This window comes from Cetorhinus maximus, unplaced genomic scaffold, assembly GCF_964194155.1.
Source record: "Cetorhinus maximus unplaced genomic scaffold, sCetMax3.hap1.1 HAP1_SCAFFOLD_1181, whole genome shotgun sequence".
In the NCBI taxonomy this organism is placed as follows: domain Eukaryota; kingdom Metazoa; phylum Chordata; class Chondrichthyes; order Lamniformes; family Cetorhinidae; genus Cetorhinus; species Cetorhinus maximus.
This window is the reverse complement of record NW_027597123.1, coordinates 86,848-100,090: the sequence shown is the minus strand read 5'-3', so window position 1 is coordinate 100,090 and position 13,243 is coordinate 86,848. Positions and strand designations below refer to the sequence as shown.

The window sequence follows — 13,243 nt, the reverse complement described above, 5'->3', positions numbered from 1 at the left end:
GTAGGGGTGAGGGTTTGGGGGGTACTGGTGAGGGTTTGGGTTTGTGAGGGTGGGGTGAGGGTTTGGGGGGTAGGGGGTGAGGGTTTGGGTTTGGGAGGTAGGGGTGAGGGTTTGGGTTTGGAAGGTAGGGGTGAGGGTTTGGGTTTGGGGGGTAGGGTTGAGGGTTTGGGTTTGGCTTTGGGGGGTAGGGGTGAGGGTTTATGTTTGGGTTTGTGAGGTAGGGGTGAGGGTTTGTGAGGTAGGGGTGAGGGTTTGGTTTGTGAGGTAGGGTGAGGGTTTGGGTTTGGGAGGTAGGGGTAAGGGTTTGGGGGGTAGGGGTGAGGGTTTGGGTTTGTGAGGTAGGGGTGAGGGTTTGGGTTGTGAGGTAGGGGCGAGGGTTTGGGTTTGGGAGATCGGGTGAGGGTTTGGGTTTGGGAGGTAGGGGTGAGGTTTGGGTGGGGGGTAGGGGTGAGGGTGGGGGGTGAGGGTTTGGGTTTGGGAGGTAGGGGTGAGGGTTTGTGGGTAGGGGTGGGAAGGGGGTTATGGGGCTTGGTGTGGAGGGGTAGGATATGGGAGTTGATGGGGAATTGGGGGCAGATTGAGGGTGATGGGGATTTGGCTGGGGAATCGGGTTGGGGGGGATGTGGTCACTGGGATGATTGGGAGGTAAGGAAGCTACCCCAGATAGGGGAGGTTATTATTCCAGACGGCCTCCCACTCTACCCTTTGTAAACCTCCCGGGCAAAACTCTGCTCCCTCACACCCAACCCCATTCAGCCCCTCCCCCTCCAACCACCACCTCCCATCCAACACCCCCTCCCCCTCCGCCCCTCCGCCCCTCCCCCCTCCCCCCTCCCCCCTCCCCCCTCTCACCTCTCACCTCTCACCTCTCCCCTCCTCCCCCTCCCCCTCCCCCTCCTCACCCTGTGTTTCAATTTTTAAAATTCTAATTATCGTTTTCAAATCCCTCCATCGGCCTCTCCCCTCCCTATCTCTGTAACCTCCTCCAGCCCCTACAACCCTCCCTATCTCTGTACCTCCCCCAGCCCCTACAACCCTCCCTATCTCTGTAACCTCCCTCAGCCCCTACACCCCTCACTATCTCTGTAACCTCCTCCAGCCCCTACATCCCTCTCTATCTCTGTAACCTCATCCAACCCCTACAACCCTCCCTATCTCTGTAACCTCCTCCAGCCCCTACAACCCTCCCTATCTCTGTAACCTCCTCCAGCCCCTACAACCCTCCCTATCTCTGTAACCTCCCTCAGCCCCTACACCCCTCCCTATCTCTGTAACCTCCTCCAGCCCCTACATCCCTCCTATCTCTGTAACCTCCTCCAGCCCCTACAACCCTCCCTATCTCTGTAACCTCCTCCAGCCCCTACAACCCTCCCTATCTCTGTAACCTCCTCCAGCCCTACAACCCTCCCTATCTCTGTAACCTCCTCCAGCCCCTATAACCCTCCGAGATCTCTGCGCTCCTCCAATTCTGGCCTCTTGACCATCCCCCGATTCCCATCGCTCCACCATTGGCGGCCGGGCCTTCAGCTGCCTGGGGGGCCCTAAGCTCTGGAATTCCCTCCCTAAACCTCTCCGCCTCTCTCTCTCTCCTCCTCTAAGATACTCCGTAGAAACCTATCTCTTTGACCAAGCTGTTGGGCACCTGTCCCATAGCTCCTTGTGTAGTCCAACATTAAATGTTGTCTGACAACCATAGAACCATAGAAAAGTTACAGCACAGAAGAAGGCTATTCAGCCCATCTTGTCCATGCCAGCCCGAGGACACCCAGGTGCCCTTTCCAATCCCACCTTCCTGCACCCGGCCCATAGCCCTGCAGCTTACAGCACTTCAGGTGCAGATCCAGGTACTTTTTAAAAGAGTTTAGAGTTTCTGCCTCTACCACCAACTTGGGCAGCGAATTCCAGACACCCACTACCCTCTGTGTAAAAAAGTTCTCATGAAGCATCTTTGGGAAGTTTGACAAGGTTAAAGAAGCTATATAAATTAAATTGTTGTTGAGCTGTCGCTGAGATGTATTTGGAAGGTTTCTAACCTGCTGCTGTGCTGAAGGCTGTGGGTATATCAGGCACTCTGACTGCACTGTCTGGGAATGTCGACCTCTAATCTCAGCCCCAACCCCTGTGCCGCTCCAATACTGCCTCCAATCCCACTGCTCAGGTTTCACCTTGTCATTTAAGTCCTGGAGTTTGCAGTTGTTAAACACAACCGCTTCTTTATTTTGTACCTTTCCCAGAACAAGCGGCTAGATTGAAAAAGATGCAGGAGGAAGACAAGAAACAGAAAGCAGAATTCAGGAAGCGGGTAAGAAAACATACAGGACTGTGGAATCTCCTCCACACACTCCCAGGATAGGTACAGCACGGGGTTAGATACAGAGTAAAACTCCCTCTACATTGTCCCCATTATACACTCCCAGGGCAGGTACAGCACGGGGTTAGATACAGAGTAAAGCTCCCTCTACATTGTCCCCAGTAAACACTCCCAGGGCAGGTACAGCACGGGGTTAGATACAGAGTAAAGCTCCCTCTACATTGTCCCCATCAAACACTCCCAGGGCAGGTACAGCAAGGGGTTAGATACAGAGTAAAGCTCCCTCTACACTGTCCCCATCAAACACTCCCAGGGCAGGTACAACACGGGGTTAGATACAGAGTAATACTCCCTCTACACCGTCCCCATCCATCACTCCAGGGACAGATACAGCACGGGATTAGATACAGATTAAAGCACCCACTACACTGTCCCCATCGAGCACTCCCAGGACAGGTACAGCACGGGGTTAGATACACAATAAAGCACCCACTACACTGTCCCCATCAAAGACTCCCAGGACACGTGCAGCACGGGGTTAGATACAGAATAAAGCTACTTCTACACTGTCCCCATCAAACACTCCCAGGACAGTTGCAGCACGGGGTTAGATACAGAGTAAAGCTCCCTCTACACTTTCCCCATCAAACACTCCCAGGACAGGTACAGCACGGGGTGAGATACAGAGTAAAGCTCCCTCGACACCATCCCCCGCAAGCACTCCCAGGACAGGTACAGCACGGAATTAGATACAGAGTAAAGCACCCGCTACACTGTCCCCATCAAATACTCGCAGGACAGGTACAGCACAGGGTTATATACAGAGTAAATCTCCCTCTACACTGTCCCCATCAAACACTCCCAGGACAGGTACAGCACGGGGTTAGATACAGAGTAAAGCTCCCGCTACACTGTCCCCATCAAACGCACTCAGGACAGGTACAGCTCGGGGTTAGATACTGAGTAAGGCTCCCTCTACACTGTCCCCATCAAACACTCCCAGGACAGGTACAGCACGGAGTTAGATACAGAGTAAAGCTCCCTCTACACCATCCCCATCAAACACTCCAAGAACAGGTACAGCACGGTGTTAGATACAGAGTAAAACTCCCTCTACATTGTCCGCATCAAAAACTCCCAGGACAGGGACTACACGGGGTTTAATATATAGTAAACCTCCCTCTACACTGTCCCCATTAAACACTCCCAGGACAGTTACAGCACGGGGTTACATACAGGGTAAAGTTCCCTCTACACTGTCCCCACAAACACTGCCAGGACAGGTACAGCATGGGATGAGATACAGAGTAAAGCTCCCTCGACACCATCCCCATCAAGCACTCCAGGACAGGTTCAGCACGGAATTAGATACAGAGTAAAGCACCCGCTACACTGTCCCGATCAAACACTCCCAGGATAGGTACAGCACGGGATTTGATATATAGTAAATCTCCCTCTACACTGTCCCCATCAAACACTCCCAGGACAGGTAGAGCAGGGGTTAGATACAGATTAAAGCACCCACTACACTGTCCCCATTGAGCACTCCCAGGACAGGCGCAGCGCGGATTTAGATACAGAATAATACTCCCTCTACACTGTCCCCATCAAACACTCCCAGGACAGGTACAGCACAGGGTTATAAACAAAATAAAGATCCCGCTACTCTGTCCCCATCAAACACTCCCAGCACAGGTACAGCACGGGGTTAGATACAGAGTAAAGCTCCCTCTGCGCTGTCCCCATCAAACACTGCTAGGACAGGTACAGCACGGGGTTAGATACAGAGTAAACCTCCCTCTACACTGTCCGCATCAAACACTCCCAGGACAGGGACAACACGGGGTTAAATATATTGTATACCTCCCTCTAAACTTTCCCCATCAAACACTCCCAGGACAGGTACAGCACAGGGTTAGATACAGAGTAAAGCTCCCTCTACACCGTTCCCATCCATCACTCCCAGGACAGGTACAGCACTGGATTAGATACAGGTTAAAGCACCCACTACACTGTCCCCATCAAACACTCCCAGGACAGGTACAGCACTGGGTTAGATACAGAATTAAGATCCCTCTACACTGTCCCCATCAAACACTCCCAGGACAGGTACAGCACGGGGTTACATACAGAATAAAGCTCCCTCTACACCGTCTCCATCAAACAGTTCCAGGACAGGTACAGCACGGGGTTAGATACAGAATAAAGCTCCCTCTGCACTGTCCCCATTAAACACTACTAGGACAGGTACAGCACGGGGTTAGATACAGAGTAAAGCTCCCTCTACACTGTCCCCATCAAACATTCCCAGGACAGGTACAGCACGGGGTTAGATACAGAGTAAAGCTCCCTCTGCACCTTCACCATCAAACACTCCCAGGACAGCTACAGCATGGGGTCAGATACAGAGTAAAGCTCCCTCGACATTGTCCCTATCATGCACTCCCAGGACAGGTACAGCACGGAATTAGATACAGAGTAAAGCTCCCTCTACACCATCCCCATCAAACACTCCCAGGACAGGTACAGCACGGTCTTAGATACAGAGTAAAGCTCCCTCTACACCGTCCCCATCAAACACTCCCAGGACAGGGACAACACGGGGTTAAATATATAGTAAACCTCTCTCTACACTGGCCCCATCAAACACTCCCAGGACAGGTACAGCACGGGGTTAGATACCGAGTAAAGCTCCCTCTACACCGTCCCCACCATACACTCCCAGGACAGGTACAGCACAGGGTTAGATACAGAATAAAGCTCCCTCTACACTGTTCCCATCAAACACTCCCAGCACAGGTACAGCACAGGGTTAGATACAGAGTAAATCTACCTCTACACTGTCCCCATCAAACACTCCCAGGACGGTTACAGCACAGGGTTAGATACAGATTAAAGCTCCCTCTACACTGTCCCCATCAAACACTCCCTGGACAGGTACAACATGGGGTTAGATACAGAGTAAAGCTCCCTCTGCACTGTCCCCATCAAACACTCCCAGGACAGGTACAACACGGGGTTAGATACAGAGTAAAGCTCCCTCTACACTGTCCCCATCATACACTCCCAGGACAGGTACAACACGGGGTTAGGTACAGAGTAAACCTCCCTCTACACCGTGCCCATCCATCACTCCCAGGACAGGTACAGCACGGGGTTAGGTAGAGTAAAGATCCCTCTACACTGTCCCCATCAAACACTCCCAGGATAGGTACAGCATGGGGTCAGATACAGAGGAAAGGTCCCTCGACACTGTCCCTATCAAGCACTCCCAGGACAGGTACAGCACGGAATTAGATACAGAGTAAAGCTCCCTCTACACTGTCCCCATCAAACACTCCCAGGACAGGTACAGCACGGGGTTAGATACAGAATAAAGCTCCCTCTTCACTGTCCCCATCAACCAATCCCAGGACAGGTACAGCACGGGGTGAGATACAGAGTATAGCTCCCTCTGCACCGTCCCCATCCAACACTCCCAGAAAAGGTACAGCATGGGGTGAGATACAGAGTAAAGCTCCCTCGACACCATCCCCATCAAACACTCCCAGGACAGGTACAGCTAGGTGTTAGATACAGAGTAAAGCTCCCTCTACACTGTACCCATCAAACACTCCCAGGACAGGTACAGCACGGGGTTAGATACAGAGTAAAGCTCCCTCTACACTGTCACCATCAAACTCTCCCAGGACAGGTACAGCACGGGGTTAGATATAGAGTAAAGCTCCCTCTACACTGTCCCCATCAAACACTCCCCGGACAGGTTCAACACGGGGTTAGATACAGAGTAAACCTTTCTCTACACCGTTCGCATCCATCACTCCCAGGACAGGCACAGCACGGGGTTAGATATAGAATAAAGCTCCCACTACACCGTCCCCATCAAACACTCCCAGGACAGGTACAGCACGGGGTGAGATGCAGAGTAAAGCTCCCTCGACACCATCCCCATCAAGCACTCCCAGGACAGGGACAGCACGGAATTAGATACAGAGTAAAGCACCCGCTACACTGTCACCATCAAACACTCCCAGGACAGACACAGCACGGTGTTAGATATAGAGTAAAGCTCCCTCTACACTGTCCCCATCCATCACTCCCAGGACAGATACAGCACGGGATTAGATACAGATTAAAGCACCCCCTACACTGTCCCCATCGAGCACTCCCAGGACAGGTACAGCACGGGTTTAGATACAGAATAAACTCCCTCTACACTGGCCCCATCAAACACTCCCAGGACAGGTACAGCACGAGGTTACTTACAGAGTAAAGCTCCCTCTGCACTGTCCCCATCAAACACTCCCTGGACAGGTACAGCATGGGGTTAGATACAGAGTAAAGCTCCCTCTACACCTTCCCATCAAACACTCCCAGGACAGGTACAGCACGGGATTAGATACAGAATAAAGCACCCACTACATTCTACCCATCAAACACTCCCAGGACATGTGAAGCACGGGGTTAGATACAGGTTAAAGCTCCCTCTACACTGTCCCGTTTAAACACTCCCAGGACAGGTACAGCACGGGGTTTGATATAGAGTAAAGCTCCCTCTACACCGTCCCCATCAAACACTCCCAGGACAGGTACAACACGGGGTTAGATACAGAGTAAAGCTCCCTCTACACTGTCCCCATCAAACACTCCCAGGACAGGTACAGCACGGGGTTAGATACAGAGTAAAGCTCCCTCTACACTGTCACCAACAAACACTCCCTGGACATGTACAGCACGGGGTTAGATATAGAGTAAAGCTCCCTCTACACTGTCCCCATCAAACACTCCCAGGAGAGGTTCAACATGGGGTTAGATACAGAGTAAACCTCCCTCTACACTGTTCCCATCCATCACTCCCAGGACTGGTACAGGACGGGTTTAGATACAGAATAAAGCTCCCACTACACCCGCCCCATCAAACACTCCCAGGACAGGTACAACACCGGGTTAGATACAGAGTAAACCTCCCTCTACACCGTGCCCAACCATCACTCCCAGGACAGATACAGCACGGGATTAGATAAAGATTAAAGCACCCCCTACACTGTCCCCATCGAGCACTCCCAGGACAGGTAAAGCACGGGTTTAGATACAAAATAAAACTCCCTCTACACTGGCCCCATCAAACACTCCCAGGACAGGTACAGCACGAGGTTACTTACAGAGTAAAGCTCCCTCTGCACTGTCCCCATCAAACACTGCCAGGACAGGTACAGCACGGGGTTAGATACAGAGTAAACCTCCCTCTACACTGTCCCCATCAAACACTCCCAGGACAGGTACAGCACTGGGTTAGATACAGAGTAAAGCTCCCTCTACACCATCCCCATCAAACACTCCAAGGACAGGTACAGCACTGTGTTAGATACAGAGTAAAGCTCCCTCTACACTGTCCGCATCAAACACTCCCTGGACAGGGACAACACGGGGTTAAATATATTGTATACCTCCCTCTACACTGTCCCCATTAAACACTCCCAGGACAGGTACAGCACTGGGTTAGATACAGAGTAAATCTCCCTCTATACCGTCCCCATCATACACTGCCAGGACAGGTACAGCATGGGGTTAGATACAGAGTAAAGCTCCCTCGACACCATCCCCATCAAGCACTCCAGGACAGGTTCAGCACGGAATTAGATACAGAGTTAAACACCCTCTACACTGTCTCCATCAAACACTCCCAGGACAGGTACAGCACGGGGTTAGATATATAGTAAACCTCCCTCTACACTGTCCCCATCAAACACTCCCAGGACAGGTACAGCACGGGGTTAGATACAGAGTAAAGCTCCCTCTACATTGTCCCCATCAAACACTCCCAGGACAGGTACAGCACGGGGTTATAATCAAAGTAAAGATCCCGCTAGACTGTCCCCGTCAAACACTCCCAGGACAGGTACAGCACGGGGTTAGATACAGAGTAAATCTCCCTCTACACTGTCACCATCAAACACACCCAGCACATTACAGCACGGGGTCAGATACAGAGTAAAGGTCCCTCGACACTGTCCCCATCAAACACTCCCAGGACAGGTACAACACGGGGTTAGATACAGAGTAAAGCTCCCTCTACACCGTGCCCATCCATCACTCCCAGGACAGGTATAGCACGGGGTTAGATAGAGTAAAGATCCCACTACACCGTCCCCATCAAAACTCCCAGGACAGGTACAGCACGGGGTTAGATACAGGGTAAAGCTCCCTCTACACCATCCCCATCAAACACTCCCAGCGCAGGTACAGCACGGGATTAGACACAGATTGAAGCACCCACTACACTGTCCCCATCAAACACTCCCAGGACAGGTACTGCACTGGGTTAGATACAGAATTAAGATCCCTCTACACTGTCCCCATCAAACACTCCCAGGACAGGTACAGCAGGTGATTAGATACAGAGTAAATCACCCTCTACACTGTCCCCATCAAATAATCCCAGGACAGGTACAGCACGGGGTTAGATACAGCATAAAGCTCCCTCTGCGCTGTCCCCATCAAACACTACTAGGACAGGTACAGCACGGGGTTAGATACAGAGTAAAGCTCCCTCTACATTGTCCCCATCAAACACTCCCAGGACAGGTACAGCACGGGGTTAGATACAGAGTAAAGCTCCCTCTGCACCTTCACCATCAAACACTCCCAGGACAGCTACAGCATGGGGTCAGATACAGTGTAAATCTCCCTCGACACTGTCCCTATCAAGCACTCCCAGGACAGGTACAGCACGGGGTTAGATACAGAATTAAGCTCCCTCTTCACTGTCCCCATCAACCAATCCCAGTACAGGTACAGCACGGGGTTAGATACAGAGTATAGCTCCCTCTGCACCGTCCCCATCAAACACTCCCAGAAAAGGTACAGCATGGGGTGAGATACAGAGTAAAGCTCCCTCTACACCGTCCCCATCAAGCACTCCCAGGACAGGTACAGCAGGAGGTTACTTACAGAGTAAAGCTCCCTCTGCACTGTCCCCATCAAACACTCCCTGGACAGGTACAGCACGGGGTTAGATACAGGGTAAAGCTCCCTCTACACCTTCCCATCAAACACTCCCAGGACAGGTACAGCACGGGATTAGATACAGAATAAAGCACCCACTACATTCTACCCATCAAACACTCCCAGGACATGTGAAGCACGGGGTTAGATACAGGTTAAAGCTCCCTCTACACTGTCCCCATCAAACACTCCCAGGACAGTTGCAGCACGGGGTTAGATACAGAGTAAAGCTCCCTCTACACTGTCCCCATCAAACACTCCCAGGACAGTTACAGCACGGGGTTAGATACAGAGTAAAGCTCCCTCGACACCATCCCCAGCCAGCACTCCCAGGACAGGTACAGCACGGAGTTAGATACAGAGTAAAGCTCCCTCTACACTGTCCCCATCAAACGCACTCAGGACAGGTACAGCTCGGGGTTAGATACAGAGTAAGGCTCCCTCTACACTGTCCCCATCAAACACTCCCAGGACAGGTACAGCACGGGGTTAGATACAGAGTAAAGCTCCCTCTACACCATCCCCATCAAACACTCCAAGGACAGGTACAGCACGGTGTTAGATACAGAGTAAAGCTCCCTCTGCACTGTCCCCATCAATCACTCCCAGGACAGGGACAACACGGGGTTAAATATATAGTAAATCTCCCTCTACACTGTCCCCATTAAACACTCCCAGGACCGGTACAGCACTGGGTTAGATACAGAGTAAATCTCCCTCTATACCGTCCCCATCAAACACTGCCAGGACAGGTACAGCATGGGGTTAGATACAGAGTAAAGCTCCCTCTTCACCATCCCCATCAAGCACTCCAGGACAGGTTCAGCACGGAATTAGATACAGAGTAAAACACCGGCTACACTGTCCCCATCAACACTCGCAGGACAGGTACAGCACGGGGTTAGATACAGAATAAAGCTCCCTCTACACTGTCTCCATCAAACACTCCCAGGACAGGTACAGCACGGGGTTAGATATATAGTAAACCTCCCTCTACACTGTCCCCATCAAACACTCCCAGGACAGGTACAGCACGGGGTTAGATACAGAGTAAAGCTCCCTCTACATTGTCCCCATCAAACACTCCCAGGGCAGGTACAGCACGGGGTTAGATACAGATTATAGCACCCACTACGCTGTCCCCATTGAGCACTCCCAGGACAGGTGCAGCGCGGATTTTGATACAGAATAATACTCCCTCTACACTGTCCCCATCAAACACTCCCAGGACAGGTACAGCACGGGGTTATAATCAAAGTAAAGATCCCGCTAGACTGTCCCCGTCAAACACTCCCAGGACAGGTACAGCACGGGGTTAGATACAGAGTAAATCTCCCTCTACACTGTCACCATCAAACACACCCAGCACATTACAGCACGGGGTCAGATACAGAGTAAAGGTCCCTCGACACTGTCCCCATCAAACACTCCCAGGACAGGTACAACACGGGGTTAGATACAGAGTAAAGCTCCCTCTACACCGTGCCCATCCATCACTCCCAGGACAGGTATAGCACGGGGTTAGATAAAGATCCCACTACACCGTCCCCATCAAAACTCCCAGGACAGGTACAGCACGGGGTTAGATACAGGGTAAAGTTCCCTCTACACTGTCCCCATCAAACACTGCCAGGACAGGTGCAGCATGGGGTTGGATACATAGTAAAGCTCCCTCTACACCATCCCCATCAAACACTCCCAGCGCAGGTACAGCACGGGATTAGACACAGATTGAAGCACCCGCTACACTGTCCCCATCAAACACTCCCAGGACAGGTACTGCACTGGGTTAGATACAGAATTAAGATCCCTCTACACTGTCCCCATCAAACACTCCCAGGACAGGTACAGCAGGTGATTAGATACAGAGTAAATCACCCTCTACACTGTCCCCATCAAATAATCCCAGGACAGGTACAGCACGGGGTTAGATACAGCCTAAAGCTCCCTCTGCGCTGTCCCCATCAAACACTATTAGGACAGGTACAGCACGGGGTTAGATACAGAGTAAAGCTCCCTCTACATTGTCCCCATCAAACACTCCCAGGACAGGTACAGCACGGGGTTAGATACGGAGTAAAGCTCCCTCTGCACCTTCACCATCAAACACTCCCAGGACAGCTACAGCATGGGGTCAGATACAGAGTAAATCTCCCTCGACACTGTCCCTATCAAGCACTCCCAGGACAGGTACAGCACGGAATTAGATACAGAGTAAAGCTCCCTCTACACTGTCCCCATGAAACACTCCCAGGACAGGTACAGCACGGGGTTAGATACAGAATAAAGCTCCCTCTTCACTGTCCCCATCAACCAATCCCAGTACAGGTACAGCACGGGGTTAGATACAGAGTATAGCTCCCTCTGCACCGTCCCCATCCAACACTCCCAGAAAAGGTACAGCATGGGGTGAGATACAGAGTAAAGCTCCCTCTACACCGTCCCCGTCAAGCACTCCCAGGACCGGTACAGCACGGAATTAGATACAGAGTAAAGCACCCGCTACACTGTCCCTATCAAACACTCCCAGGACAGGTCCAGCACGGGTTTAGATACAGAATAAAGCTCCCACTACACTGTCCCCATCAAACACTCCCTGGACATGTACTGCACGGGGCTATAAACAAAATAAAGATCCCGCTACACTGTCCCCCTCAAACACTCCCAGGACCGGTACAGCACGGGGTTAGATACAGAGTAAAGCTTCCTCTACTCTGTCCCCATCAAACACTCCCAGGACAGGTACAGCACGGGGTTAGATACAGAGTAAAGCTCCCTCTACTCTGTCCCCATCAAACACTACCAGGACAGGGACAGCACGGGGTTAGATACAGAGTAAAGCTCCTTCTACACCGTCCCCAACCATCACTCCCAGGACAGGTACAGCACGGGGTTAGATACAGAGTAAAGCTCCCTCTGCGCTGTCCCCATCAAACACTCCCAGGACAGGTACAGCACGAGGTTACTTTCAGAGTAAAGCTCCCTCTGCACTGACCCATCAAACACTGCCAGGACAGGTACAGCACGGGGTTAGATACAGAGTAAACCTCCCTCTACACTGTCCCCATGAAACACTCCCAGGACAGGTACAGCACTGGGTTAGATACAGAGTAAAGCTCCCTCTACACCATCCCCATCAAACACTCCAAGGACAGGTACAGTACTGTGTTAGATACAGAGTAAAGCTCCCTCTACACTGTCCGCATCAAACACTCCCTGGACAGGGACAACACGGGGTTAAATATATTGTATACCTCCCTCTACACTTTCCCCCGCAAACACTCCCAGGACAGGTACAGCACTGGGGTAGATACAGAGTAAAGCTCCCTCTACACCGTCCCCATCCATTACTCCCAGGTCAGGGACAGCACGGGGTTAGATACAGGGTAAAGTTCCCTCTACACTGTCCCCATCAAACACTGCCAGGACATGTACAGCATGGGGTTAGATACATAGTAAAGCTCCCTCTACATCATCCCCATCAAAAACTCCCTGCGCATGTACAGCACGAGATTAGATACAGATTAAAGCACCCACTACACTGTCCCCATCAAACCCTCCCAGGACAGGTACAGCACTGGGTTAGATACAGAATTAAGATCCCTCTACACTGTCCCCATAAAACACTCCCAGGACAGGTACAGCAGGGGATTAGATACAGAGTAAAGCACCCTCTACACTGTCCCCATCAAATAATCCCAGGACAGGTACAGCACGGTGTTAGATACAGAATAAAGCTCCCTCTGCGCTGTCCCCATCAAACACTCCCAGAAAAGGTACAGCATGTGGAGAGATACAGACTAAAGCTCCCATCGACACCATCCCCATCAAGCACTCCCAGGACCGGTACGGCACGGAATTAGATACAGTGTAAAGCTCCCTCTACACTGTCCCCATCAAGCACTCCCAGGACCGGTACGGCACGGA

General features: G+C 51.6%; 1 protein-coding gene across 1 annotated transcript in view; it reads left to right on the top strand.

The window, feature by feature from the left end:
• Positions 1–2,183: 2,183 nt before the first annotated feature.
• The window catches only part of LOC144675826 (sperm-associated antigen 7-like), an 88,964-nt gene continuing 77,904 nt past the window's right edge, over positions 2,184–13,243 (top strand). Inside the window, exon 1 of the mRNA XM_078536397.1 lies at positions 2,184–2,302. Within this exon, the coding sequence (XP_078392523.1) occupies positions 2,258–2,302 (45 nt within the window). The 5' untranslated portion in view covers positions 2,184–2,257. The remainder of the gene's footprint in view (positions 2,303–13,243) is intronic.